At 39.8% G+C, this 26924-nt stretch overlaps 1 protein-coding gene across 20 annotated transcripts in view; it reads right to left on the bottom strand.

Moving 5' to 3' along the window:
- The window catches only part of LOC136885088 (ensconsin), a 762268-nt gene that overhangs the window by 291442 nt on the left and 443902 nt on the right, over nt 1–26924 (bottom strand). For 3 of the 20 annotated variants that reach the window (XM_067157512.2, XM_067157515.2, XM_067157521.2), the window contains exon 1: nt 11907–12156. The exons of the other annotated variants lie outside the window; for them this stretch is intronic. In XM_067157512.2, the coding sequence (XP_067013613.2) occupies nt 11907–12069 (163 nt within the window). In that variant the 5' untranslated portion in view covers nt 12070–12156. Of the gene's footprint in view, nt 1–11906; nt 12157–26924 lie in introns of those variants that run through there. 20 annotated transcript variants of the gene reach the window in all.

Genomic DNA, 26924 nt, shown 5'->3' with positions numbered 1-26924 from the left:
AATGTACAGACATTATTTTATAGACAGTCGCTGAACATAGTAACTGACAATAACAGCCGCTTTCATTTCATTATTCTTGCTCGATTTAGTCGGTGGAGTAACACTATGGCCTGGTCGTCATGATCGTTAAGGCGTTGAAGTCTAAACGGACTGACACAGTGATTATCCGGTTCGAGTCCGATTGGTCGAAAATAATTTTCACTGTCAGAATGTTGGCCGGCCGAGTAGGGGAGGCGATGGTATACAATTTATAATCACTAGATTGCGTGCCAAATGCCTGGATTAAATTCCAAACCTCTCCGCATTGCGCGTATGGAGTGAAGACATATGACGCTGTTGGTGCTATTCGACAGGAGTAGTTACGAGTCTACTATCATACATCATGTCGTTCAGTTCATCTCATTAACCCCTCTGATGAGGTTGACGTCAGGAAGGGCATCCGGCCATAAAATCTCACCACGAAGATTCTTCTCACTTCATACCAGATCCCGTAGAGGAACGTGACAAGCGTTGGGCATACATCCTTATACGCAATTTTAAGATAGAACTAATATTTCCACAGATATAACAAATACCTCTCGCGATAGGAACACATTACACATTAAATTATATCACATAGTCGTAGTCAATCTTGTCGTCTTCACTGTTGTCATTCTCTTGTTCTTGTGTTGCCTGAGTTTGGGCGTCGATGATGTCGACAAAACGCTTGCTCCACGGTAAAAGGACGTACGGCAATGATGTTTAGTTTTGCAGGAGGGATGGTTATAGGAGAGGCTATTTACATTTGCAAAAGATAATTTTTCAGAGTGATATTTTTTTGGCCTTTCCCTTTTGAAGTTTAGCTAGTGTTTCTAATTCCAAATCATATTAGCTGGTACATGTTGGTTTGAGCAGCCCAACGGAAAAAGAAGAGCACTCGGAAACGCACAGGCGCTTACGTAAACAAGGAGCAGATCTGCTGAGTTCACTCTTCGTACTCACAACCGCATCATCCTATTCGTTGCTCAGTTTTCTTCAATGCTTAATATCCAACGGAAAGAATTGTGAATTCATTAAAGTTGAAGTTTCTTTTAACGGAATAAGAAATATTTCGTCCCATGTTAAGTTTGCAGCGCCTCATATGCATTTGCAGTCATCTAAGTCCGAAAAATTATTACCAAATCTTCTGTGGCAGAACGAGAAAAATCTCCTGATTCTAACAAGAGCAAATTTAGCAGTCGAGCAATAAACAAGAGGAAACAACAAGAAGAATAATTTACCTTATCGTTCGACTGGACCTCGCTGATTCTGTTAAACGTTTCCCCATGTACATTCGAGCGCAAAACACCTCTTCTCTAAAATGGGATGAACGTATTCTACAGGTGGCAGGATTCCAAATACCATCTCTTCGGTCCATTGTTTACGAATATTCTCACGTTTCGAGAATGTATAAACTTAAATATTTCGCTAGCTGTCAATTTCGGAACTCTACTGCGCAACAAATCCTTCGCTCTGAGTTAATCCAGACATTGGAATTCATTTTCAACTGGAGTGCGGAACACTAAGACAATCACAAAATTCAAAACTGTATTATCTAATAAATGTGAGGTAAGGTAGGATATGTTATTGCGCTAATATTGTACGTGGTTTAGTAATATTCACATTCTACAATTAAAATACGCTGTCTATTCCAACTGCCCTGTTTGATTTTGCTTCATTTTACCGCAGACTGACTCAAGGTGCTCAAATACGCCAGCCTCGCGTCTGTGATTGTACCGGGACAATATTTTCGGCACGCCTGCGTCTCTGAAAACTGTACATGTGGGTAGTAAACGTCAACTAAAAATATTACATTTATATGTTTGGTTCGTCCTGACCGACTGCTTTAGCACTAAGAAATGTATGGCTGTGGTGGTGAACCACAGGTGTACTCTGAATTGTGTAATGATGCAGCAAGTAGCCTTATGACAATGCTAACATTGCATTAAGCTGAATCTAACCTCCCAGATATTATGTAAGACCCAGCGAAAACCTTGACCTAACAACTGATCCGCTACTTAAATGGTCAAAGAAATACACAATGGCATAGTCTTCTACGGCAGGCTCTTAACTAGTCAGAGGAACAGCATGCTACAATGTTCTGATTTCCCAGTACCAATGGATACACTAAAGTACAAACTACAGTTTCTCAGATGGTACCGAAGCATACGAGTATAAAAGTATTGCATATTTTAACGGAGCATTTGGCTTATTCTGACGGTCGTAAAAACAGTAAAGAATACTCGAAATAAAGTTTTTATTTACAAAATCTTCTCTCTGTTAGAGGATGCCACAATGGACGAAGCATAACGAGGCAATGAAATACATAATTTCAGCTTACAATGATAATTTTGTTCACTACATTATTCTTATTATGTTGTTAATTATAACAAGTAGCAATTATTTCTAAAGGATGAAATTCAACCCCGAAAAGTTGATGATATAGTTATCAGTTCTGGAAAGTCTAAGTTAAACTGCTTCTAAAAATTTGCTATGAGTCGAGGAACAGTCCCTTGAGCTCCTACCATTAATCCTATGACTTTGATGCCCTTCAATCCAAATTTGACTTTATAACATGGTATTGTCGGTTCGTAGATTAGCTTCTTTTCCGTATCAACATCATCTGGATAACCTGTGGAGACTTGGTTACGAACTATGGGGTCTGTTACATACTCTACACCGTCTGATTCCTAGCAGGCTATGATGTCAATTCTCCTACTGCTACTGTTATCGGCTAGTCCGGACACTTCGGCGGCCCTATGACTTTTCTTTCTGAGGGAATTTGCTATTAAGGACCGAATCATGTTATGCCTGGCTTTTCGCAGCATCTCTCCAGAAGGCAACATCCCACAACACGAAGAAGGGCTTCAGCAAAAAAGATATGTATGTTAATCTACAGTAGGCCTATACTATTATTACAAAGAGAGAAAGTCTGTTGGTTTGTTGTATGTGGAGAAATTACTCAACCGACTTTAGCAATTCTTTCACCATTAGTAATAACAATACCAACAGAAAGCGTATTATCATCATTACCATCATCATCAAATCATTTCAAGCCTACAGCCGCAAGGAGCAACAAGTTTCCTCGAGAGAGACCTCTGTCAAGCAGCAACTTCTTTCTATCTCCTCCCATTTAGAAAATCTTCCCTCTTCTTGGTATGTGTTTCGGAGTCTCCCTTGTTTCGCCGTGTTTCCAAGGGTACCCTTTGGAGTGCACACTTTGAACATCTAGTTCTTGGCAGTCGAAGAATACGTCCCGTCAGAGGCATGCGTCGATTTCTCAAAATATCCTCAAATTTCGTGAATCCACTTTGCTGGAGAATTTGTTCATTTTGAGACATGAACATACGAAGCGACATTACAAATTGTACGTATTCACCGCTGGTGAAAAACATTTAGCTTCCCGAGCTACCTGTAGATTCACTAACTGTACACAACCATGCTAACTTAACAGGCAAGCAGGTAGTATTAAAAAAAGGGCGAGGAAGTGAGAAAAATGTGCGAGTCGGTGAGGATGAGGAAGGAATACGCATACTTTTGAATTAATATAAATGTTGTTGTTGATTAATTATCTGTGCCATCAGTCAGACACACTGAAAGCCAGTTACAGTACGTTTTAGGTTTGAGAATTTAGGTGTCGAAGGACTCGAAGGAAGATATTTTCCCAGAATATGCTTTAAGTGTGAAGATGCCAGATTCCATCCACATTTATAGGATGTCACGCAATGATTATGATGGCAAAATGTCTCAAAATGACTTTCGTCTGGAGCGTGGCACTATGTGGAAGTGAAACATGGACGGTAACTATTATAGCACGAGAAAGAATATAAGCTTTCGAAATGTGGTGTTAGAGAAGGTAAGATGGGAAGATCGAATCACGAATAAAGATACACTAAATCGAATTGCTGGGAGGAGAACGACTTAGTGAAATTTGACCAGAAGAGACAGAGTGATAGAACACATCTTAAGACACCCAGGACTCGTTCAGTTAGGTTTTGAGGGAACTGTAGGCGGTAAGAACGGTAGGAGTACACCAAGGTATAAATATGACAGAGTAAATGTAGTAGTTACGTTGAAATTAAAACGTCAGCACAGTATAGGGCGGCACGGACGGCTGCATCAAAACCAGTCTATGGACTGATGACCCAGATAGGAAACACTAATTTGAAGTTGGAAATAGACATCAAAAATAATAAGAACGCGAAATCATAAGGAAAATTCTAGGTCTTCGGCCTAAGGCCCCAGGGGCTCTTAACTCGGGAGCGTGGGTTGGCGTTCACGGGGACCCTAGCTGAGTCCTGATACTGCTTCTACTTACTTGTTGCCAGGCTCCTCGCTTTCATCTATCCTATCCGACTTTCCTTGGTCAACTCTTGTTCTTTTCCAACCCCAACGGTATGAGAGTATTCGAGGCCTAGGGTGTCTTACATTTTCACGCCCTTCGTGGTCCTCGGCTTTCTTCGGCCGATAGCTTCCTTTTTCCAAGTGTGGGATCCCTTCAATTTTTCCCCTCTGATTAGTGTGAACAGAAGATTGTTTCCCATTTGTACTTTCTCTTAAAACAGTAATTACCACCACCACCACAACAACAACAACAACAACAACAACTTACAGACGAACAAGACAGAATCAAACAGGAAATCAAACAATACACATTCACAGTGGCATAAGAAAACGCAGACTAATGTTTTACGCACAAATCAGAAGAATGAACTCTGACACATCCCAAAACAAATAGCCGAAATGTGAGAAATCAAGAGTAAAGCACTATAAAATCGCCCAAGAAGACAACCGATTTGGATTAAAAATATTAAGTTTATCAAGAGGACAAATCGAAGAAAACGGCCGATAATACTCGAACCAGACAGAAGAGGAGGCCACAAAGAACTATGGGCTTAAAGGAAAGCAAACGATCGCCGCTAACTACTCAAATGTATCTTAAAGCAATGTTGGAGTGTCTGTCAAGGGCTCTGTTAACGTGTCTTCCGCACGGAACCAGTCTTGATCCTAACTGACTGCCGTCGGGATTCGATTCTGCAGCGATGAGCGCATCAGGTGTAACTTCCCTTAGTTTAACCGCTCGATTTGGAATCCACGTCACTACAAAACACACGCCAAGCTCTGATAGTTTTATACATTTGATGATTTTTAACCTGATTTTAACGGTATTGCTAATTTCAGAGTGTGACTTCCATAACAGGCTTAACTTAAACAGACTTCCATTCAAATATAGACACGCTTCCTTAAAATATATATGCGCAAGTATGTAGATATATTACTTGTAGGTATAGCATAAAATATTTATTACAGTATAGACTATATTCCAAGGGAATGGACGACGTTTAATGCCGATATATTCTAACTAAATGGGTTTTATGGTTAATTTATCTATATATTGTGAAACCTTGTACATTCATGATTTTAAGAACATATTTTTATGGATTGTTGGACCTTAGGCTATTACGATGCTAGGGCTGCACCTTAATCAAAGCCACGGCGACTACCTTAGCAATCCTAGCTCTTTCCGATCCTTCCGTCGCCGAAAACCTTTGAGGTGTTCGTGGACGTTAAACAAGCAGGGGAAAAAACACAAAACCTACTCTATTTTAACAGTCCGACCCTGCTAACACAAACTGAAAACTGAATGAATGTTTATCCTATTTCAACGAAATACGTGTTTTCAAACTGTTCGTGCTGTATTCGCGATGGTTACATTGCAAATGTGTAGTCCACGCACGGACATTCTTACAACGAAGCCACTCCACGACGTATTGACAGTGCTGTCAACTACAGTAAAATCCCTATTATTGGTTTACTTCAAGTGCGGAAAGGAAGGAGGGATTTCTTTCTGCACCTTGTACGACTTTTTTTTTATCTTCCGTTAATAATAATGACCATTACAATCATTTCATATCTTGAATTTACATTCATTTCATGAACAGAAGAACCAATTTCAGTAGAACCCTCATACCACGCATTCGGTAGTCTAAAATAATGTAGGTCAACACACGATTGACGTGGTGGCAATGTTTATTTTAAGTGATAATGAATCCCTCTTGAGAAATTATATGGAAAAGAAAAACAAACCCCAAATACAATTTCTGAGAAGGAATTTGGAAAAAAAGTACACAACTTACATAATTTTAAAACGGAAACAAACGAACAGTGCATTGAAAGGGAAAGAGATCCCTGAGTGCAGTAAGTTGAAATTGAGGAATCCTTAATCCATGCACGGGCAAACTCCTAATCACTTGATAAGCATCCCGCAAAGCCGGCAAACACTACGTAGTTCGGATCGAACACGTAGACGGAGGTACAAATGGGTGGATAGAGGTAGTTGCTGATACTGATTCCTGTTTGTATGTACCTCAGACTAGAGTAAACAAACAATAAATTACAACAGTTTACTTTGAATTACATTATTTTACATTTGCAATTATTTCACTAAAGTTTGTATCAGGAAAAAGCTATCTTCAACTGCACCAACAGATGTTCATCAGTGAAAAGGGATCTGTATCTTGACTTGAGATAGTTAATTGCTTACACAAATACGTAGAAGCAAATATTGCCAAAATTTTAGCACCACATAATCTTAATGTCACGTGCTTAGCAAATGAAACATGTTTGAATACATCTACAAAATATTTATCGTTACATGGATGTTTAATAATTTTGTTCTGATATTGCGTTGGCTTTTAATATGGCATGACTTTCAAACTGGAACTGCGCCATTGACTTAATCAGGTTTACGATACGAAAGAGTGATGAACAATCCAACACACTGACCTTTTATTTGTGTCCAGGTCAAGAACCACTTGTCGTTCGTGAACCAATAAATGCCCATGCGTGTTTTTATCAGGCCACTCTCGCCCATATAGTGAATCGCGATACCATCAGCATTCTCCCTATCGGCTAGTATGAGATCCCAGGGTTTCCTCGCAAGCCGAGGTTTAATCTAAGCTCCGAGAGATCCATGTACCGTCCTCGGTGAGAAAGTCGTTCACGGTGAAATCGGCTACGCATGAAAACACCCGAGGGTTTTCTCTCCTTTGGAGGTAAGAGTGCATCGATCTTCCAAGAGCTATACTCAACCAGCACAAACCAACGCTCTCCCTTCGAGATGACCACAAGGACCTCCACACCACAGCTGCCATTTCAATCACTCTGAGGTCGTTAGAGTTTGGATAGAAAACCACTCGACTTCTTCTTCGTCTCAGCGTTGTCCCACAAGTCCAGAGTCCGCTCTTCGAGTCCTTAAACGCCGTCTGGCCGTGGACGTCGTTTTGGTCTCAAGCTAACGGCCCTCATATCCTCTTGTACCGTATCAGCGAGAACACCAAAACTGTTCACTAATTTCTCCTTTCGAGTGCAACAGTGTTCATACTTCTACGTAGACAAGGTAAACAAAATATCACAATATTAGGCTATTATTATGTTGTCCGGCTTGTTGTCCGAAAGGTCAGCGTAGCAGCGTTCCGATCTCAGGAACCTGCCTTCAATTCCTGCCAAGACAGGGATTTTAGCAGCATCTGGTTAACACCTCTTGGTCGGGGACTGTGTGTTTTCCTTTTTATGCATCTCTCTTCATTTGCACGCTACCAATCACAGAACAGTGAATACATCGCTCAATACTTTGAAAATAGAAAGTAATTTCGATATCAGAGAATAAAGAATAACACATACGTGATAGATGAATTTATAACAACAAGACCCCTATTGAGTAAGAATTACATCAAGTCCATTACGTATGGAAGTGAGGTCTTGGCTGTATCGTATACGAGGGTCACAGCTCCACACGCTCTAATAATGAGGTTAATGGTAAAGAAAGTAAAGAGCCAAGAAAGGTGGGAAAATGAAACAGTCCTTAGACCTGGAGGTAGGAAGAAAACAGTGGTTAACAAACAAATGCGACAACGCAAAGATCACACGCTACAACATGATTAAGCCAGAAGGACTCTTTCATTCCGAATGCGTGACACTGAGCAAGAAAGGGGAAATGGAGGAACAAGAGAACAGAGAAAGAAAAATCTTAAATCCTCGAAGCGGAGAAAAAGAAGAGAGGATACATGGAGGAAGAGGAAAATCGAAGATCTATACAAAAACGTGAAGATTACAAATACGATACGAAACAGAAGAGCCTCAAGGGCGCATCTTTAGAACGAGGTAATGTAAAACGATGAATGAAACTGAAGGAGAACACAAATAGGTTGAAGAAGCAAGAAGAGACATGGACGATGTTGGAATCAATCCAAAGGGGATTTGTAATAGAGAAGTGTTTGGAATGAAAGCTTACGAATTTCAGGAATTACAGGAAAACCAAACACAGACCCTTATAAGCTTCTAGCTGGAGGAATGGAGAAGGAGCCTGAACGAAAGAACGAAGAAATTCTGGGAGGCAACGATTCGAAAAACCGGCAGACCAACTGTTTCTCGTGGTCCGCAGTGGATAGAAGAAATAAATTATATAATTAATAAAATAATTACATATAAGACTGAATCAAGTTCCATCTTTGAAATGAATGAACAGAATATAATATCTTCTCTCCCAATCACAGAAGACCAGCAACTGGGGAGAGAGTAATCACTTATTGCAGTCATCGTAACTAATACATGCAGTTAGTTTTCGTTTCTACAAAATACTTCTGGCATTCCAACCAACAAACATGTTACGAGAAACAATTAAAATATAATTTACTAATATATCTCATCTTAAAACAGTTTGAAGTATTGTCTAGACTTAACAACTTGTTAAGAAGGAAACCATACTTTCCAGTGGCGACTCAGCTTTTCAGTCTGTCGAACACACAGTTTCACTGCATTGTATGCTGGAGTGGTGGCAAGGCAGGGTTTCTATGGATAAGTTCGAAATTTCAAATTCATAGATGATTGGCCAAAAATAAACGTTTCCAAATATTGAATGTGACTTAATAGATTCCGACGACGTTCCTTTAAGAACAAAACATGTCATTTATTGTTCAGTAGTGTGTATTTCTATTCCTTGTTTAATAATGCTTTTTTTTACAGGTATGTTATGCTTAAATTGAAACTGTGGGCTCGACAGACTGACAAGCTTTTTAAGTTTTTTTTTCTATTTGCTTTACGTCCCACCGACACAGATAGGAAAAGTCTAGGAATGCGAAGGAAGCGGCCGGGGCCTTAATTAAGGTACAGCCCCAGCATTTGCCTGGTGTGAAAATGGGAAACCACGCAAAACCATTTTCAGGGCTGCCGACAGTGGGATTCGAACCCACTATCTCCCGGATGCAAGCTCACAGCTGCGTGCCCCTAACCACACGGCCAACTTGCCCGCTGGCTTTTTAAGTTACATTTAGACTTAACTAGGTTATGGAGTCTAGGATGCCACCTCATATATAACCTTACTTGTATCTTCCCTGTTCTCACCTTCTTGAGATTTATTTTCCACCTCCTTGTTATAATGTTACACATGTTTACTATTCTCCCCTGTTTCTTCCATTCTCTATTTAATAACTTAACAAGTCTGTAAAGTTCGGATTCATTTCCAAATTTAACACATTTATTTCGCACCCGTATATTCTTCTCTGATTTTTTTGTTCCTGTATGGTCTTTTAGTAGCGGTAACACTTTCATATCTTTACTGTATAAAATGCAATGATATTCCTTACCTTTGTGTCTGATTATTGTATTCTTTTACTCTCATCGACCACCAAATTATCTCTTTTATTTCTCATTTTGTTAATTTTCTAGTCCTTACAGACATATTTTCACTTGTTCGAGTTTTCTTGCTATTGCAAACTGTCTTCTTTTTGCCTTTCTGTCTTCAACTCTTTCGACCACCTTCTTAGACAATCTCATGTCACTCCTGGATAAATTACTTTTCCAATAGTACCCCATTCCTAGGTCATCTAGTAGTTTCTTCACCACATCCACAACGCAGCCCTCATTTCGAAAGTTCATTTGGTGCTGGTATATAATTATATAAAAAGGCACCTGTAAGTCATTTTTATGTAACTGGATGGAAGTCAAATCTTCTTCAAGGACAAGGAACAAAAAGCTTCCCCGTCACAAATGTCGAGTATAGGGATTTGTAAATCGTCTAATAAATAAACGTCGCAGTATTCTTTACTTTTATATTGGCTGTAAATGTGTCAAGTTCGAAGGCAACGAATTCTCTCTCTCAGTGTGTGTCAATACCATCTGTTTCTGTTTTTGGACAGCAGCCAAAGAGAAAGCGCAAACGTGTCTACTTCTTTCAAACGAAAGAATCATCTTTAAAAACTAACAAATAAAAACAGCTGATCATTGCAGTAAAATAAGATCCGAAATAAACAAAACTGACTGTACAAATTTTGAAAAAAAAAAAACCGGATTTCGATAAGCCACTTGGAACGTTGAAATATTAGTCGATCTATCGTTATGATTTGTTCCAACAATTTAAACAGTTTTCACCGCGAAAAACGCGAACTACGTATAAAACAAGAGATAAACATAAACATTAAAATAAAACATGTTTCTTTGCGATGGTTTTTGTTATGGAAACAAGAAAGGCTTAAAATATATTTTCTTTGGAATCTTACAAACTACCATATTCAGACCAAAATCAGCCTCTGTAAGTATCGCGATTCAGGTGCGAATGAGTCACAATCATGTTTTAAAACACTTAAGGAGTATTACATTTCATTCAGTAAAAATTAATATAATGACGATTTTAACGCAAGTATTTGAATAATCTATTCAACCACCATATGTTCCAGTACTGTACAACAATCAACGTGTTTATTTTATTGTATCCAGTCACATATAAATCATAATATTGTGAACGAATTTGAAGCTGTTACTGAAATTCTGAAATTCAATGCAAACAAAATGTCCCTACGTACGTACTAGAGCAAGAGTTATATATCAACAGGTCTATCAATCGTTATGAATATGTTAAATAACACGTATATTCTTATAATCTGTTTATAGACGGTCGTGTAAATAATCTTTAGAAAATAGTAAGAAAATGAAATGTTAAAATCTATACATATTATACAATAAATTCCCCGAGAAATGTCTGTGCTAAACTCGAGAACAACAGAATAGATTTTGATGCAATTTCTATCGCTGTATACAGCATTTACAGAGCAGCAGATATTTTCGTCAAGGAAGTCACAGAAAAAATAGTCATCCGAGCGTTTTTTTAGCTTAAGCGCCAAAATCGCCAACGATAAACCCCCGAAGTAGGTACGAGCGAAATAATTGTCGAAAAGAAAAAGACTTAGAAAAAGGGCGCGACGGTATGTACCTTCATGTAAAAATAAGTTCGCCATCAATAAGGTTTTAGTCTGCAGTAAAAAAACAACCCTGAAATTATAAATCATATTTTGAGATTAATCTTCTAATCATTACCAAAGTATTATTTATTCACATCAATAAACTTATTGGAATAAATATATAGTACGTACCATTTACAGTAAGTAATTTGCATGAATGGTTTAGAAGTTATCGTCGTTTTTAGTGAAAGTGCAAGAACAGTTCATAAAGAAGGGAGTTAACAAGCAGGCGACCGGAAGGGCCTTGGAACATCGTCGCACTGAGCTACGTACATCGGGAAAACAATTATTAATATCGTCTTCACGGAAATAATATAAGGCCTATCACTATAATTTTAAAATTACTCCTGAGAGAAGATTAGGCGCGTCGCTAGTGTAATATACGGTAATTAAGTAATTTTTTATCAATAAATTTTAAAAGGAAATTAAGTTTCCTTTTTTTACGTCATTAACGAAGAAATGCAACGAGTAAATAGCATTGCTATCCTTGGCTCCGAGACATACTTGCTGTTAAATGTCTCCAACAGCAGGGCCGATGACTAGCTGTTTAAACAGCAAGTAAAATGCTAATGTACCACTAGGGACATGGCTTACCGTGGTCAACGACGCCATCCTGGAAAGTGACCTTGCGTCTTCTGGCGTCGTCCGGTCCGAGGTTCTCCCTGGACAAGGATGACACTAGGATACCCCTGAGGGTAGCGAGGGTACTGTTGGGGATAGAACGGTCTCCTCTGCCGTCATCTGTTTCGGTTCCCATCGTAAAGCTAAGCGGCCTTCATCGGACCCACTCACTCACACGCTCAACACACTCACTTGTTGTCAAGACACGAGACCAAGGAATACTGACACAACACAACTCTGCTACTCCTTATTCGCCCATCAAGAGGCTGACCTCACCACATACTTCGTCACGTCACGCGTACGTCACTCCGATAAAAGAGGACGGCCTTCAGACACCCACACTTATCTCTGACTTTCTGCACTACCGACCAGATTCCATTAAAGAACACACATCTCATACTCACAGTATACCTCAGGAACTGACAACGCGTGACTACGGGGCCTTGCATTGCTCCCACCATTCTTCTTCCTATCTGACCTCTCTCGGCCAATTCTTACCACTTCCGAGGCCCGGGAAGATGTCCACTTCCTTCCAGCCTTGCGTCCCCTCATCCCGGTACTCCCATTCAACATATACTCTACAAGTAGCAAAATAGATCGGAAACTTTAATCTGGACATATTGACACATAGTTCGTTTACGTTCTCGTGCTATATTTACGATCAGGTACTCGTTTTCTCTTTCATACTAGTTATAATACATACGTGTATTCATGGCTAGGTATTGGTAAACTAATTCACCTCCCCTCCGATATTCCCCTTAGGTTGGTAACATATTTTTGATTCTGTTCCTTCATTTGTTTTCCTATCATTCCTCTCCCTTGTACTATCCTTTATATGTCGACCCGGTCCAGTTTGTGTATGTAGACAAGGTGCCGAGAAGGATCACTCTGGCGTGAAGATTAGTACCCTGTGTAATTTGAGTACTCCCCTTTTAATTTTGTAGATTTATAATATAATAATAATAATAATAATAATAATAATAATAATAATAATAATAATAATAATAATAATAATAATAATAACGTACCGCCTCTGTGGTGTAGCGATTAGTATGAATAGCTGCCATCCCCGGAGGCCCGGGTTCAATTCCCGGCACTGCCACGAAATTTGAAAAGTGGTTAGAGACTGGAAAGGGATCCAGTCAGCCTCGGGAGGTCAACTGAACAGACGATTCCCACCTCAGCCATCCTCCAAGGGTTTTCCGTGGTTTCCCACTTCTCCTCCAGGCAAATGCCGGGAGGGTACCTAATTTAAGGCCACGGCCGCTTCCTTCATTCCTCCTTGTTTATTCTTTCCAATCTTTCGATCCCCCCACAAGGCCCCTGTTCCGCATAGCAGGTGGGGCCGCCTGCGCGGGGTATTGGTCCTCCTCTCCGTTTGTATCATCCCCCGACCCAAAGCCTCACACTCCAGGACACTGCCCTTGAGGCCCCTGGAGGATAAATAAATACATAAATGAATAAATAAATAAATAAATCATCATCATCATCATCATCATCATATGGCTCCGGAAAGGCGTAGTGCAAGTCTTTCCAGTTGACGCAATACAGGAGACCTACACATGTGTGTGAGGATTCTATGACGAGTTACAATGCTGAAGACGGCGCGCACACACAAATCCCCGGAGCCATCGGAATTAACCAATGAAGGGAATCGAACACGGGACTCCTCGGACCAAAGGCCAGCCTGCTAACCATTTAGCCATGGAGCCGACATGACCTAATATTTTCCGTGGAAGTATGACTACCAGCATTGCTCGCAAAAGCGTACAGAAGTCCAAGGAAACAGTTTTAAAGTATGCACTGTCGGGAAATAGCTTGGAATCACACTTGGGACAGCTGGCTACTGCTCAAGTTCTATCTATGACGCTCAGGAATCCAGGGACATGATAACCGAGTGACAGTCACAGCCTTATGAACAAGGTGGCCACAGTTCGAAGTTCGACCAATGCATGCGGGACTTCTGTGGTTACAGTTCCATGTAAAAAATAAATTTAAAAAATTGAGGTCCCGTGGCTATGATCACAATATCAACAGTCACATGAAGCTGCAAGTTCGCTTTCTTTGCAATCTCCAGGTCCACGAGTTACTGAAAGAACTTTCCTCTACTGCTAAACCCCATATTTCCATATAAAAGAGAGAATTTCCTCACTCTTTTGTCAATAAATAATTCAACACTTGAAACAAGGCGAGCGGAAAGAACACAGCATCTGATTATAACACTGGAGCTTAACATAAATTTAATATCTGGTGTTCTACAAGGTTGGTAATCTTGGAGAAAGCCGTATTAAAGTTTCCTCTCTCACCAAGCATATTGTACAGTAAATCTCCGTTCCTCTTAATGAAAAGCCTGGGTGTATATCAGGACTCCATGGGATACGATTGCTGAGTTAGGCAGTAAAACTGCTCGCTCGAAATGAGATGCTCTGTGAAGACACTTTACCGGGCAGAGCGATCGTTTTCATCCAACGATGGCGGGATTAATTCGTCATAATTGAATTCTGCCCAGCGAATTATCTGCTTGGTATGGGCTGTGTAGCTGTGGGCTACAATCCCACGGCAGTCCTGAAAATGGTCTTCCTTGGTTTCCCGATTTTCACACCAGACCAATGTCGGGTTGTACCTTTGTCTAGTCCAAGCCTAATTCAGGTATTTTATAATCGTTTATTGCATTTGAAACATACGGGTTTTTTTTCGTGACTTGCAAAGGATTATATAATAAAAATCTCAAAAGCTGTCCGGCAAGGATTCCTGAAAGTGAGACAGCCTAATTTTTTTTACAAAAGAAAAAGGTTCATCCGAATGATTCCTTGTTTTACATTTGGCAGAATTTTTCTTATTATTATTTCTGACACCAATACGTGTTTGCCAAAGGACACAGAATAGCTCACACGTTCTTTGAAAATATAACTGAATTCTTGCTCCGAAAAGAAATAGCAATGTACTGAAGAATATGAACATTATTTTTATGCTGTCAGGAGAAAATTATACTGCTTTCCATACAAATTGTTCCGCATTATTGCCACTGAGAATTTTATAATAGTGGTAACAATTTTGTCTTGAGCATTTCTGTCCAGTCTGTACGATTGCCGCCATTCGGCAAAATTTCTGGGGATGGTCCCTCTAGCACCCAGAAGCAGTCCTCTTACCAGTATGTTCCTGACGATGTACTTTAAAACCACTTTTGTACAAAATTACCAGCACTGCTATATGACTTCTTGTATCGCAAAGAGGAGGTGAAAAATAAGAAATTTTCTTTGGAGATTGCAACAAATAGTGCCCTGAAAAAAGTTATTTAAGTGCATCGTTTTTGCAAACATTTGTCTCAGTCTGAAGAGCTTCAGTTGCTGTCTATAGTACTTACATGGGAATACCATATGCATCATACTTGAAAAACGAATCACACTGCAAAATATGATACATCATTTTTGTCTCTTTCTGGGCTAAATTTTTCACTGTGATGAATTTAATCCAACCCAGTCGGTAAGTAGCTTATCTTACCTTTCTAAAACTATTTTAAAAATAAAGATATTCTTTCACTGGCTAAATTTTGTATCATACTTATTCGACCTCAGACTATGAGGATAAGTGTAAGAGAGGGTTATGAGCCCTAACTTCGCCATTTCCATTTCATCACACCAATTAATGATTTTTTTAAATGCTATTTCTTCGGGGCGCCGACCTATTGATATATTTTGTCTCTACTTGCACCATGTGATATGAACCTGCGTGTAATTGGAATGGAGGAAGATGTGAGGAAAGGAACGTTAAGGACGACACAAACATCCAGTCCCTAGGCCAGGGATATTAATCATTTACAATTAAAAATCCCTGACCCAACCGGGAATCGAACCCGGGGCCAACGGGTGACAGGGGGTCGCGTTGCCCCTACACCGCGGGGCCGGACAATTAATGAATCATTTAAATTATTAAAAACATTTCTGTCTTCCAGAGTCATCGAAAATTTATAGTGTCTGTGCGAGGATTAATTGCTAAATCAAAGAAATGAAATTGACAACAAAATAAAATATTATAGAGTTCCAGGTTTTACTAGTCAGCGAACCTCGCTGTTACTGGACTTTTAATAACAATAACAGTAATAAATGCTATTCGCTTTACGTCCCACTAACTACTTTTACGGTTTTCGACCGAGGTGCCGGAATTCAGTCTCGCAGGATTTCTTTTACGTGCCACGACACGAGGCTGACGTACTTGACCACCTTCAAATACCACAGGACTGAGCCAGGATCGAACCTGCCAAGTTGGGGTCAAAGGGCCAGGGCCTCAAATGGACTTTTTAATCAAAAACTAAATTCGTGATTATCCCCATTAACTCGTACCGTAAAAATATATTAGATGAGAAATTTTCTATCATTTTGTTATGTACCCTTTTTGGATGGAACTAATATTTCTGGAGATATTTCGAACTTCGTGAAAATTGTGATTGCCGTAAAAAAGCATGAATCACAAACGATAAGAAATTGAATTTTGCACAACTTTATAATGTACAGTTTTTCGATAGAGGTAATATAACGGAGAAAGCTGAAGTCTCCAGCTGAAATCACCCCACTGTATACTAATCAAGTACTAATAATATACACTGATGGAGCAAGTGAATTAGAAATAGCTGTCGTTTGGGCGAAATGATGCTCTGGTCAGCCTGGCGCTAGACTGCGATGTCGTCAGAACTTACACTGGCCGTATGAGTAACAGTTGGGTACAGGATGAGTACAACATGAGCTCTCAGCGCATTTGATCACAGCCAAATTTTCCGTGCCAGAAGTACTGGCAACTGCATTTCCGAAGGCGTATAGGCACTGGGCTTTCCACACCATATATGTCAAGAATGTACCATAAGTGCGCGGATTCAGGCAAAACCTCTTTCGCCATGGATAACAACGTGGTAATGAGAGGGGTCGCCATCAACTATCTCGGATGACATAAACAACAGTGCAGCAGATCGCTCGCGAATTTTATGCTGGACATCAATGAAGTGTGACCAGCAATACCATGCAGAATCATCTCCTTGCAATGGGGTACCACTAGGGCATCTCTGCTCACTGCACGACTCGAACTGGTATGGGCAAAGGATCACCGCCATTGGACCCAAGCACGATAAAAAGACTCCTGGACAGATGAGTTGAGGTACCAGTGGTAGGGTTAAGAATGCGTCGCCAAGTACATAAAACAATGGATCTCTCTTGTCAGCAGCTACAGCTCACGGCAGAGATTGTGGTGGTATTCTCGTATGGGGGACTCTTTACTTGGGATGAAATGGGACCGCGAGTACATTTGCCATCCTCCTCACCGGACAACAATACCGGAACCTGCTACGAAATCACGTCCACTTATTTATTCACCTCCAGCATCCCGCAGGAGTGTATCTGCAGCAAGACAAGCTGTTTACACACCGGATGCGATCACGGCAGAATTGTTGCCGCTAGCGACCACAGAATCTGTAACAGTGCCGGTTGCGACCAGCAAACCGTATACACAACATTGGGGAGTACGATATAAATAGGCTAACAATTGTTAATCTACCGGGTGAGTTGACTGTGCGGTTAGAGGCAAGCGGCTGAGAGCTTGCATCCGGGAGATAGTAGATTCGAATCCCACTGCCGCAGCCCTGAAGATGTTTTTCCGTAATTTTCCATTTTTATACCAGGCAAATGTTGGGGCTGCACCTTAATTAAGGCCACGGCCGCTTCCTTACAACTCCTAGGCCTTTCCTATACCATCGTCGCCATAAGACCTATCTGTGTCGGTGCGACGTAAAGCCACTAGCAAAAGAAAATAGTTAATCTTCGTTGTCAAAGAAGTTTTACTAAAATTTTTCAAAACAAAACGAAAAAAAGCTAAAGCAACGGCTATTACAAGCCCAACGTCAAACCTCCTCTTGGTAGTAGTTGGGAACTTATATCTAGGCTGATATGGGGCTCTGAAACAAAATTAAAATATGATCTGTCAATCCTAATGAGCGCATCTGAATTACATCTACCTTCGACTTCTGCAGAACCAATCCTGGAGTGAACAAATAGGTGCACGTGATCTCGTCGCATGCGGTACAGTGCGTAATCCACTCGGCCACATAATTCAATGGCGTAATAAGGTTCTGAAACAAAATTTAGATAGGCTATGATCTGTCAGAGCGCCAGAGTTCCCAGCTACTACCAAGAAGAGGTCTGAGGTTGGGCTTTTAATAGCCGCTGATTTTTTAAAAAACTTTTTCAGCAAAACTGCTTTGTTAACAGAGTTTAACAATAGCCATCCACTATATAAAAACATTCCAGAAAACTGCTTTGACAATGAGGATTGATGATGATGATGATGATGATGATGATGATGATGCTTGTTGTTTAAAGAGGCCTAACATCCAGGTCATCGGCCCTTACTGGTACGAAATGTAATGACAATGACAGTTTTAAATTTCAAAATCATCCACTGACCAGAATAAAAAACGTGATGAAGAATGAATGGATCCGACCCAGAAACTCTCATAAACACTAGTATTACTGACCAAGGGACTGCTTCTAAAGCACAATCCTGAATCGAGGATGCTTGTTGTCTACAGGGGCCTAAAATCCAGGAACGGCCCCTCATAATGGTACGCATCGCTAATAAAGTAGACTATTGGTATTTGCCATGTTGCAGTACTAATCAAAAGTAGCGTAGACTCACGATGTGATGATGGAACTTCGCACAGGTAATGCAGACCTGCGGTGTTTCCCACATAATGGCGCCACTCCTAGGCCACGCAAACCCATGGTGTACTAATCACGGGCGCCGGCATTACCGTGGTCTTTCTCATATAGTGGGTACCAATCACAAGCAACGCAGACCCATGGTGTCGTTGATATAGTGGTACTAATCATAGACCCGTGGTGTTTCTCACAATGATACTTATCACGTATACTCGAAAAGCCATACAGACTCACCTTCTGTTGCTACTATTGTGTACCTAACATAGTGGTATTACTCGCAAGTAAAGGCGACCCATGATGTTCCCCGCGTGATGGTACTAATCACAAGTAGTTTCACTGTTCTGATACAATCATCCCTTGGTCGCCCCTTTTAGTCTCCTCTTACGACAGGCAGGAGGTACCGTGGATGTATCCTTCGTCTGAGTCCCCCACCCACAGGGGGTGACAACGAAGATTAACAATTGCTAGCCTATTTATATCGTGTTCCCCACAGTTGTGTATAAGGTGGGGCATGTTGGCATCCGGCACGACACCGACAAGCTACTGGCCCACCACTCCCGAATTGTGGCCGATTAATTCAGTGAAAGCTCCATGGACATGAGAATGCTTCACAGGCCCCCAAGGTTAATCGACTTCAATCCTAATGAGCGCATCTAGGATGCTGTCAAGAAGGATATGCGCACTTTAGACCTTCCCCTCATGCATTACAGGGGATGTGCTGCGGTCATGGATCAGTAAGTCTTGTTGAGTCCATGCCACGCTGCATCACCACCATCAGGACGAAAGAGAATGCTACAGGCTACTATCCAGGCATCTCTAATTCAACTGCTCATCAATGTATACCCTAGTGCACACCCCGGTAATCCCTAAACTTAAATAAAGACTTCTGATCAATTCTGTTACGCCATTTTCCCAAGATGTCGTCACTGACAGACAAAAACAAACTAAACATACCGTCGACTTCTGTAGAAATAATCCGAGATAAATACCAAGTATGAGGCAAAAATTTAAAGTGTACATACAAAACTGTAATTTTGCACAATATACAGATCGTCCCGGACAGAGTTCAGTATTGTATATCACGCCCCATTATGTACAGTACAACAGGATTTTTTTTTTTAAACGTGATTTAAAATGATGTGTAATACCATAATTTGAAGAGGTACTGCAACATTTCGGCGGTAGCCGTGTAGCTAGGTTCAACTCGCTCTCACGGTCACCCACCGCAGTAAAACAACAGTAATTATCCCAGGAATGTTGAGTATCGCCGGCGGCAGACAGACACCTATTACCTCTAACTTTCACTGACAGAGGAAGTAACTGCAGTCTAATTTTATAAACGGAACACTGGGCTGGGCTGTTTAATCCTCAAGTCTCTCTACAGTCAATTCAAGTAGGTTTAGATGTACGAGAAATGCCATTTCTTTTCCTGGTTTTGATTATTTCTCATGAACGAAAATTAAGCACAACTCTGATCATATTTAGATACATCGTACAGATGCCGATTTTTATGATTTTTTACTTATTTTCTGTGGTTCAGTGGTAGAGTATCGGTCTCCAAATCCCAGAGTGTCGTATATTTGAAGGGTAAAGAAAAAAAAAGGTCGTTCGGCACTGCATAGTGTACGATCTCTGATATCACGATATAAACAGCCATATAAAATGGAGGTCCCGTGGCTATGGACAAAATATCAAGAGTCATGCAAAGCTACAAGGTCTTTAATCGGCAAGATTAATTAAAAACCAGTCATAGGTCATCAAACACAGTTCCGAATTCTTTGCCATCTGGCAGAGTAAACTGGAACGCTGACAAACCTAACTGGCGGTCAATTAAAATCTTCGAACGCGGTAGCTGAGAACATACGAATAATAATAATAATAATAATAATAATAATAATAATAATAATAATAATAATAATAATAATAATAATAATAATACAGCTACTGGTCTTACGCCTCACTAACTACTTTTGTGATTCTCGGAAACGCCGAGGTGCCGGAATTTTGTCCATCGAACCTGCCAACTTGGACTCAGAAAGCCAGCGCTTAACCGTCTGAGCCACTCAGTCCGGTACGATTATTATTATTATTATTATTATTATTATTATTATTATTATTATTATTATTATTATTCACAAGTTGCTTTACGTCGCACCTACACAGATAGATCGTATGGCGACGATGGAACAGGAAAGGGATATGAGTGCGAAAACAGCGACTGTGGCCTTAATTAATGTACAGCTCCAGCATTTGCCTGGTGGGAAATGGGAAACCACGGAAAACCATATTCAGGGCTGCCGACAGTGGGGTTCAAACCCACTATCTCCCGAATACTGAATAATGGTCGCGACTGCAGTTATCGAGTTCGGTACGACGATGGTGAGTATTATTTCAATAATAATGTTCTAAGATTATATTCGAGAATGCATAGTCATGGCGGCAAAGGCGTGTTCCGTTCACCTTGAAGAACGCAGTTCCGATTTCTCGTCACGAATTCTGATGGGGCACCTAGGCCTGGGGTACACCAGAAATGAATACCATGAATACCTGCGGGTAAAGGTGGTTGGAAATAGGGCTAACCACCGTATCCTACCAAGTGCCGAGGATACGAATAACAAAACCCTTAACCTTGTATTCTTCCAGGGGTCTCTGTGGCCCGTATGGATATTGTTTCGCTTTGTTTTGCTCAATTTAAAACTGGAGTTCACGAGGCTGTGATCGTGATATAAACAGCCACATAAACTGGAGGTCCCGTGGCTGTTATCAAGATATCAACAGTCATGCAAAGCTACAAGGTTCCTTTAAAACAAAACAAGCAGCACTTACGATATACGGTCTGATTCGCAGAACAAACTGACCATGCTTTGTAGTGCTCTCCCACGAACTGCCAAAACTCAGTCTATGGCTCTACATTAGCTAAATTCATTATTTCCCAAACTGCGATTCGAAACCGCCAAACTTTTGCAAGATGTACACCAAAATGCATCCCAGGCGTCGAATTCTGAGATTATTTTTTGAAGAAAACTTTTACAATCTGTTATAAGAATCAAAAGAGGATCTTCCTCACTATAAAACGAAGAGATAAGTCTGTAATGAAAGCTTTCAGCTTAAGATAGAAATTTAAGATACTGAAATTACCCTGAAACTTTAAATCGTATGAATTTATTACACTACATAAAACAATACAATGAGATCAATAAAGTAGTTTTAAAATAAAATCTCTAATAATGTGACTTTAAATATAGGGAAATGTGTTACTGTATTATTAATAATGTAATTTCCATTTTAACCTTTTAAATATGACACATACATGATCAGCTTATTTCAACATTTTAAGCGTTGTTGCGAGTTTTATTAGGGACATTCTAAGGTGGGTCCGTTAAAGATAAAATATAGATCATTAAGACGTACACTTTCACGACCGCTAAATTACATTATATTATGTAAATTGCTCTGAAGACGATCCTGGTCGCATGTTCGAAACGTGTAGGCATATTACACGCATTACACGGCCCAATAACCCAAAATAAAGTGTTACAATGTAGATCATTGATTGAAGAAGAACTCCGCAGTAAAAACTTCCAAGTCCACGGTTTGTCTATGACAGGCAATACAAGACGAACTGACATAACGCACCCTTGGAAAGAAGAGGGCCACAAGTGTCAAATGATACTTCTTAGATAATTGCAATGTAAGATTTTTTTAAAAAAAGGTGTTGTAAATTCATATTTTAATATATTAGTTATATAAGTTATCTATTTATATTTTAAAACCCCATGGTGCAACAGCCCCGAAGGGCCGTGGTCTAACAAGCGACCGCTACTCAACCCGAAAGTTATTCTTGGATTTCTAGCCCAGTTATATTTTTATATATTTTAAATATACGTATTTTTATATTCATACGTTACAATTATCTCAGAAGTATTTTTGCACTTGTGACCACCTTTTTCCCAAGGTATGATAATTGCCTTTTAAGATAATGACAAGAAAGGCTTCATTATCGATCCGACCATCCGATTTCAGCACCATGTCGGCCAGCCAACTGAAGTCCACCTTGAGAAACAGAATATTTACGCGCCGACCATACCGTTCTACGAAAAATAAATACCAGCCGAATGAAATAGAGACTATGGACCTTACGGATGGTGCTTGTGGTACAGTATCTGCCTTGTTCATGGAATTCTGGAAAAAGTTCGAGCTGCCTATGAACAGCACTGAAAGCATAGTTACCACCACCATACTGGCTATCCGTGAGAGAGAGAGAGAGAGAGAGAGAGAGAGAGAGAGAGAGAGAGAAAACTATTTTTTTAGAATACAGTTCATTCATTCATCCACTCAATGTTCACTGTTCTCTCCCCAGTTGGTGGATATCCGTGAATGGGTGAGAAGAGCCTTTATTCATCCATGCATGAACACAATTCAATCATCAATTCATATAGTCATTCATTCGATTCATTCAAATTGTGTGTTGTAATTGTAGGATAGCTCTATCACAAAAGTAAGCACTAATACAACTTAAGGAGGGTAAGATACGTGTTTGTCCTACTAAACTCTGTTAACGTCTAGGACCAAATAAATAAACTTTAAAGAAAAATACTACAATTTAGAAATTTGATTCAAATAGTTAATAAGTTGAATTGTAATGTCTAATTGGAAAAGCGAGGAGGTTTTGAACTCAATGAGCTCAACCTTCAAGAAACACGACCTTACCATGGATACCAAAAATGCGGCTCCTGGGATGTTATGTGTTTTCAGTTCTCTTTTGGTGTGGAAACATGGGCCCTAACAAAAGCCACCACTGCTAGACTGGAAGCATTTGAACTCTGGCTATACAGAAGAATTTTTATAATATTGTGGACTGAGAAAGTTACAGACGTTGAGGTTCTACGCCGAGCTAACAAGAGACCAGAGCTGATCAACACCATCAAGTGTCGTAAACTATAATATTCCGGACACATCATGAGGAATAAGAAAATATATGGGCTGCTTCAAGATATTCTGCAAGGAAAAAAGATCTGGGAGAAGAAGAATTTCCTGGCTCGACAACCTTAAAACCTGGTTCAACAAAACATCTGCAGAACTGTTCCGAATTGCAATGGATAAAGCCAGAATAGCCATGTTGATCGCCAACGTCCAAGGCGGACTGGCAAGCTAAGAAAAAGAAGAAGAAGAAGAAGAAGAATGTAGTAACAGATAAATAGGAAAAGAATGCATGTATCAAAACACATTTTGGATTACAATAAATTATTACTCCCTAACCAGTTTGAATGCCTTTGCTGGAAGGACGTAGTGTTTACAGTGCACTATGTCTTCTGGTATAGGCTAGAGCAATTTTTGTTATTTTCATAGATCTGTCTCTGTCTTATCCTTGGCCTTGACAATATAAAAGTGACTGACGTATGAGCGATGCTAGTAATGCCAATTCCTTATGCAGCCAGTCCCTGCTATGAATGGTGTGAAAATGTTGCTCATAGGGTCGGTTGATGCATTTCAGTGGGCTTGCCAGACTGATATGTAATAGCAACGGCTGGCTCGGTGAGGAAAGCAACGGGAAACTACCTCACTCCTCATTTCCCTAGTACGCCTCCTCAGTGACGCCTAGGCCATCTATAATAGCTGATGGCAGAGTTGTTGAGGATCCCACCAGCGGAAGCGCTGACGGACTGAACATACATACATGACCAGTTTGAGGTGATCCGAAACTGGGCGATGGGAGTAATCTATTCTATTCTACCACCACCATACGTGGTTCTGTTAACACTTTGAGATCTCATTTGTATGGAACTCCACAATTTAAAAACCATATTACCGCTATATTTCTATAAGATAATTTGTGTATGCTGATATGCTATACTTTGTCCACTGTGGCAACCCGCAATTGCGGGAAGTCCTTGATTCGTTCAATAAATATATATGAGAGGTTTGTGAAAGGTATTTGCCGGTCTGAAAGACTGCTCTAAATGATTACCTTCAATCCCCCCCCCCCCCTCTCATATTTCCATAGAATGAACGCTACCAGTCCGAAGATCAGAGTAAAGAAATGACATTTGAATGCTCTTCAAGTGGGACTGTCGTGCAAGTCTAGAAATGGATATGACATACACACACGCTCGAAGGTTATATCATGTTACATAAGATGGCTGTCTGTCTTGAGATAATTCCCACAAGAAGAGCGGAACTTTCCTCTTGTTTCCAATTAATGTTAACACTCTCGTACGACAGGTTAACAACCTCTAACCGATCTAGGGGCTCATAACTTGAGAATACCTTCCTTTATCCTTTTTCCGAAAACCGTTACGAGTTACGAATAAAATGCATATGACGTTTCTTGTAGAAAATTTAATTTCAAGCCCACGTGGTGCGCCTCACTTTTCGACAAGTCCAATCGTTTACCCGTTATTTTAGTTATTTCGCCGTGGATTACAGCCACAACACAAGTAGGAAGATTTTTTTCTAAAACCATTAAGAGTTAAAAAGAAAAAGCTTACAAATTTTCTGTTTCACCTGTTTCTTTCTACTTCTGTCCACTGATCTAACACTTTATTTTCTCTCCTTTCTTCGACATATTACAAACTATCCACTTCATGTCCGTATCGATATAACAATCTAACAATCAAAGCCATATTTATCCACCTAATCGATAGTTTTATTTGCTTTGACAATCGTATAAGAACATTAATAGTACATGTTTCGGCTGCTTTGCAGGCATCATCAGCTATATATTTACATAAGCTTAGGTGTAAATAAGGTAAAAATATGCACAATATATGTTCTCGTATTAGTGTTGATAATTTCTCATGGGAAACTTACAAATTTTTGTCTATTGGGCGAGCATGTTGGTGGTGAGGGGAGGGGGGGTTGGAAGGGGGAAGAATGCTTAAAAAGTGATTAATAACTTGCCCTTAACAAAAATATTGTTAAATTATCTTCTTCCAATAAGATAAAAACGTCTGTAAGTGTCTTTTTTAGCTTCTGCTCGAAAGCGTATTTGAAAAACACTGATTAGGCCTACCTTTTCACCAACTAACTACTTAAGGTGTTAATAAAGTATAATTAAAACATATTCTTACCTAAAATATTAATTAAATGTCAGTTTCCAGTCGACGAGTTAAAATGTTTTTAAGTCCCATTCATACTTGTGCTTGAAGGTTTGTGAAAAAAGCTGATTAACAAATACAATCGTGGTCGTATCATTTATTATATGTGTGTTGTATGATCTGTGTGACAAAACATGTGAGGTTATGTCACGACACGTCTGCTGTACGAATATTAATATGATTTTATTTAATGTAAGAACACGTAATTAATAGTATATCATTTATAATTACCTGTAAATATCATGTATAAATCCAGTGTAATGTTGGGCAATACAGGGTAATAGTCCAGAACAACGCATCTTGTCACTAGACCTGTATAGAATGTTCGATTCATTTGTAAATAGGTTATTGGAGACTCTAAAAAATTCGAGAAACCATTTCGTCATACTTTTCTAGAAGCCCGGAACAAACAAACAAACAAACAAACATACAGGCATCATCTCATGTTTTATTAATGGAATACATTAGACGTAAAAATCTCACATTAATCAATGACACGACTATTACTGATCTTGTTTTTCACTTTACAGAGAGTGGAATATTCTAAGTTACTGTTTTACCTGTGTTTGAAGATTGTTTCTTTCTGTTTTGGTCCATGATCTAATACTTTATTCTTTTCTTTCCTTTCTTTGGCATTCTGTGAATCAATTGTAATTTCATGTTTTAAATACAATTGTTTAAAGTAATAACAATCAACGCTATTTCTTTCCTTAAAAACCGTGTCACTATTACTTCTATCCTAAACCAATATATCCTTTGCATCCTCTTTGCCCCGCGCCCGCTTTAGACACAATCACTTTACCTCTTATCATTCTGATATCACTCCCAAATATAAAATTCGCAACAATCTAAAAAACTATCGAATCTGCCGCCTTTATAGACATGTTCCGTATATCAGACGGAACTTCAGGCACTCGTTAAGACAAGAAAAGACAAGCTCAGTGAAAGTTACCTGGGAGTGGGTTCTTCAAGACAAGAAAGTGGGAGGAAAAAGTCATGAATATGCTATGCATTAACACACTGGAATGTTAAACTTACCTGACAATGACCTAGGTCAAAGTTTCTTAAATGGTATCAGCGACCAACCAGCTCACCGGTTTCTGAGACTTCCTCCGCCGAATTCAGGTCACATTGCCGTATAGTACTGTAACCTTTGATAACACATCATCGTAGTTCGACCTCCCGGTAATGTG

The sequence above is a fragment of the Anabrus simplex genome, chromosome 13, assembly GCF_040414725.1.
Source record: "Anabrus simplex isolate iqAnaSimp1 chromosome 13, ASM4041472v1, whole genome shotgun sequence".
NCBI classification, from domain to species: domain Eukaryota; kingdom Metazoa; phylum Arthropoda; class Insecta; order Orthoptera; family Tettigoniidae; genus Anabrus; species Anabrus simplex.
The sequence above is the reverse complement of the archived record's forward strand: the minus strand, read 5'-3'. Positions and strand labels throughout refer to the sequence as shown.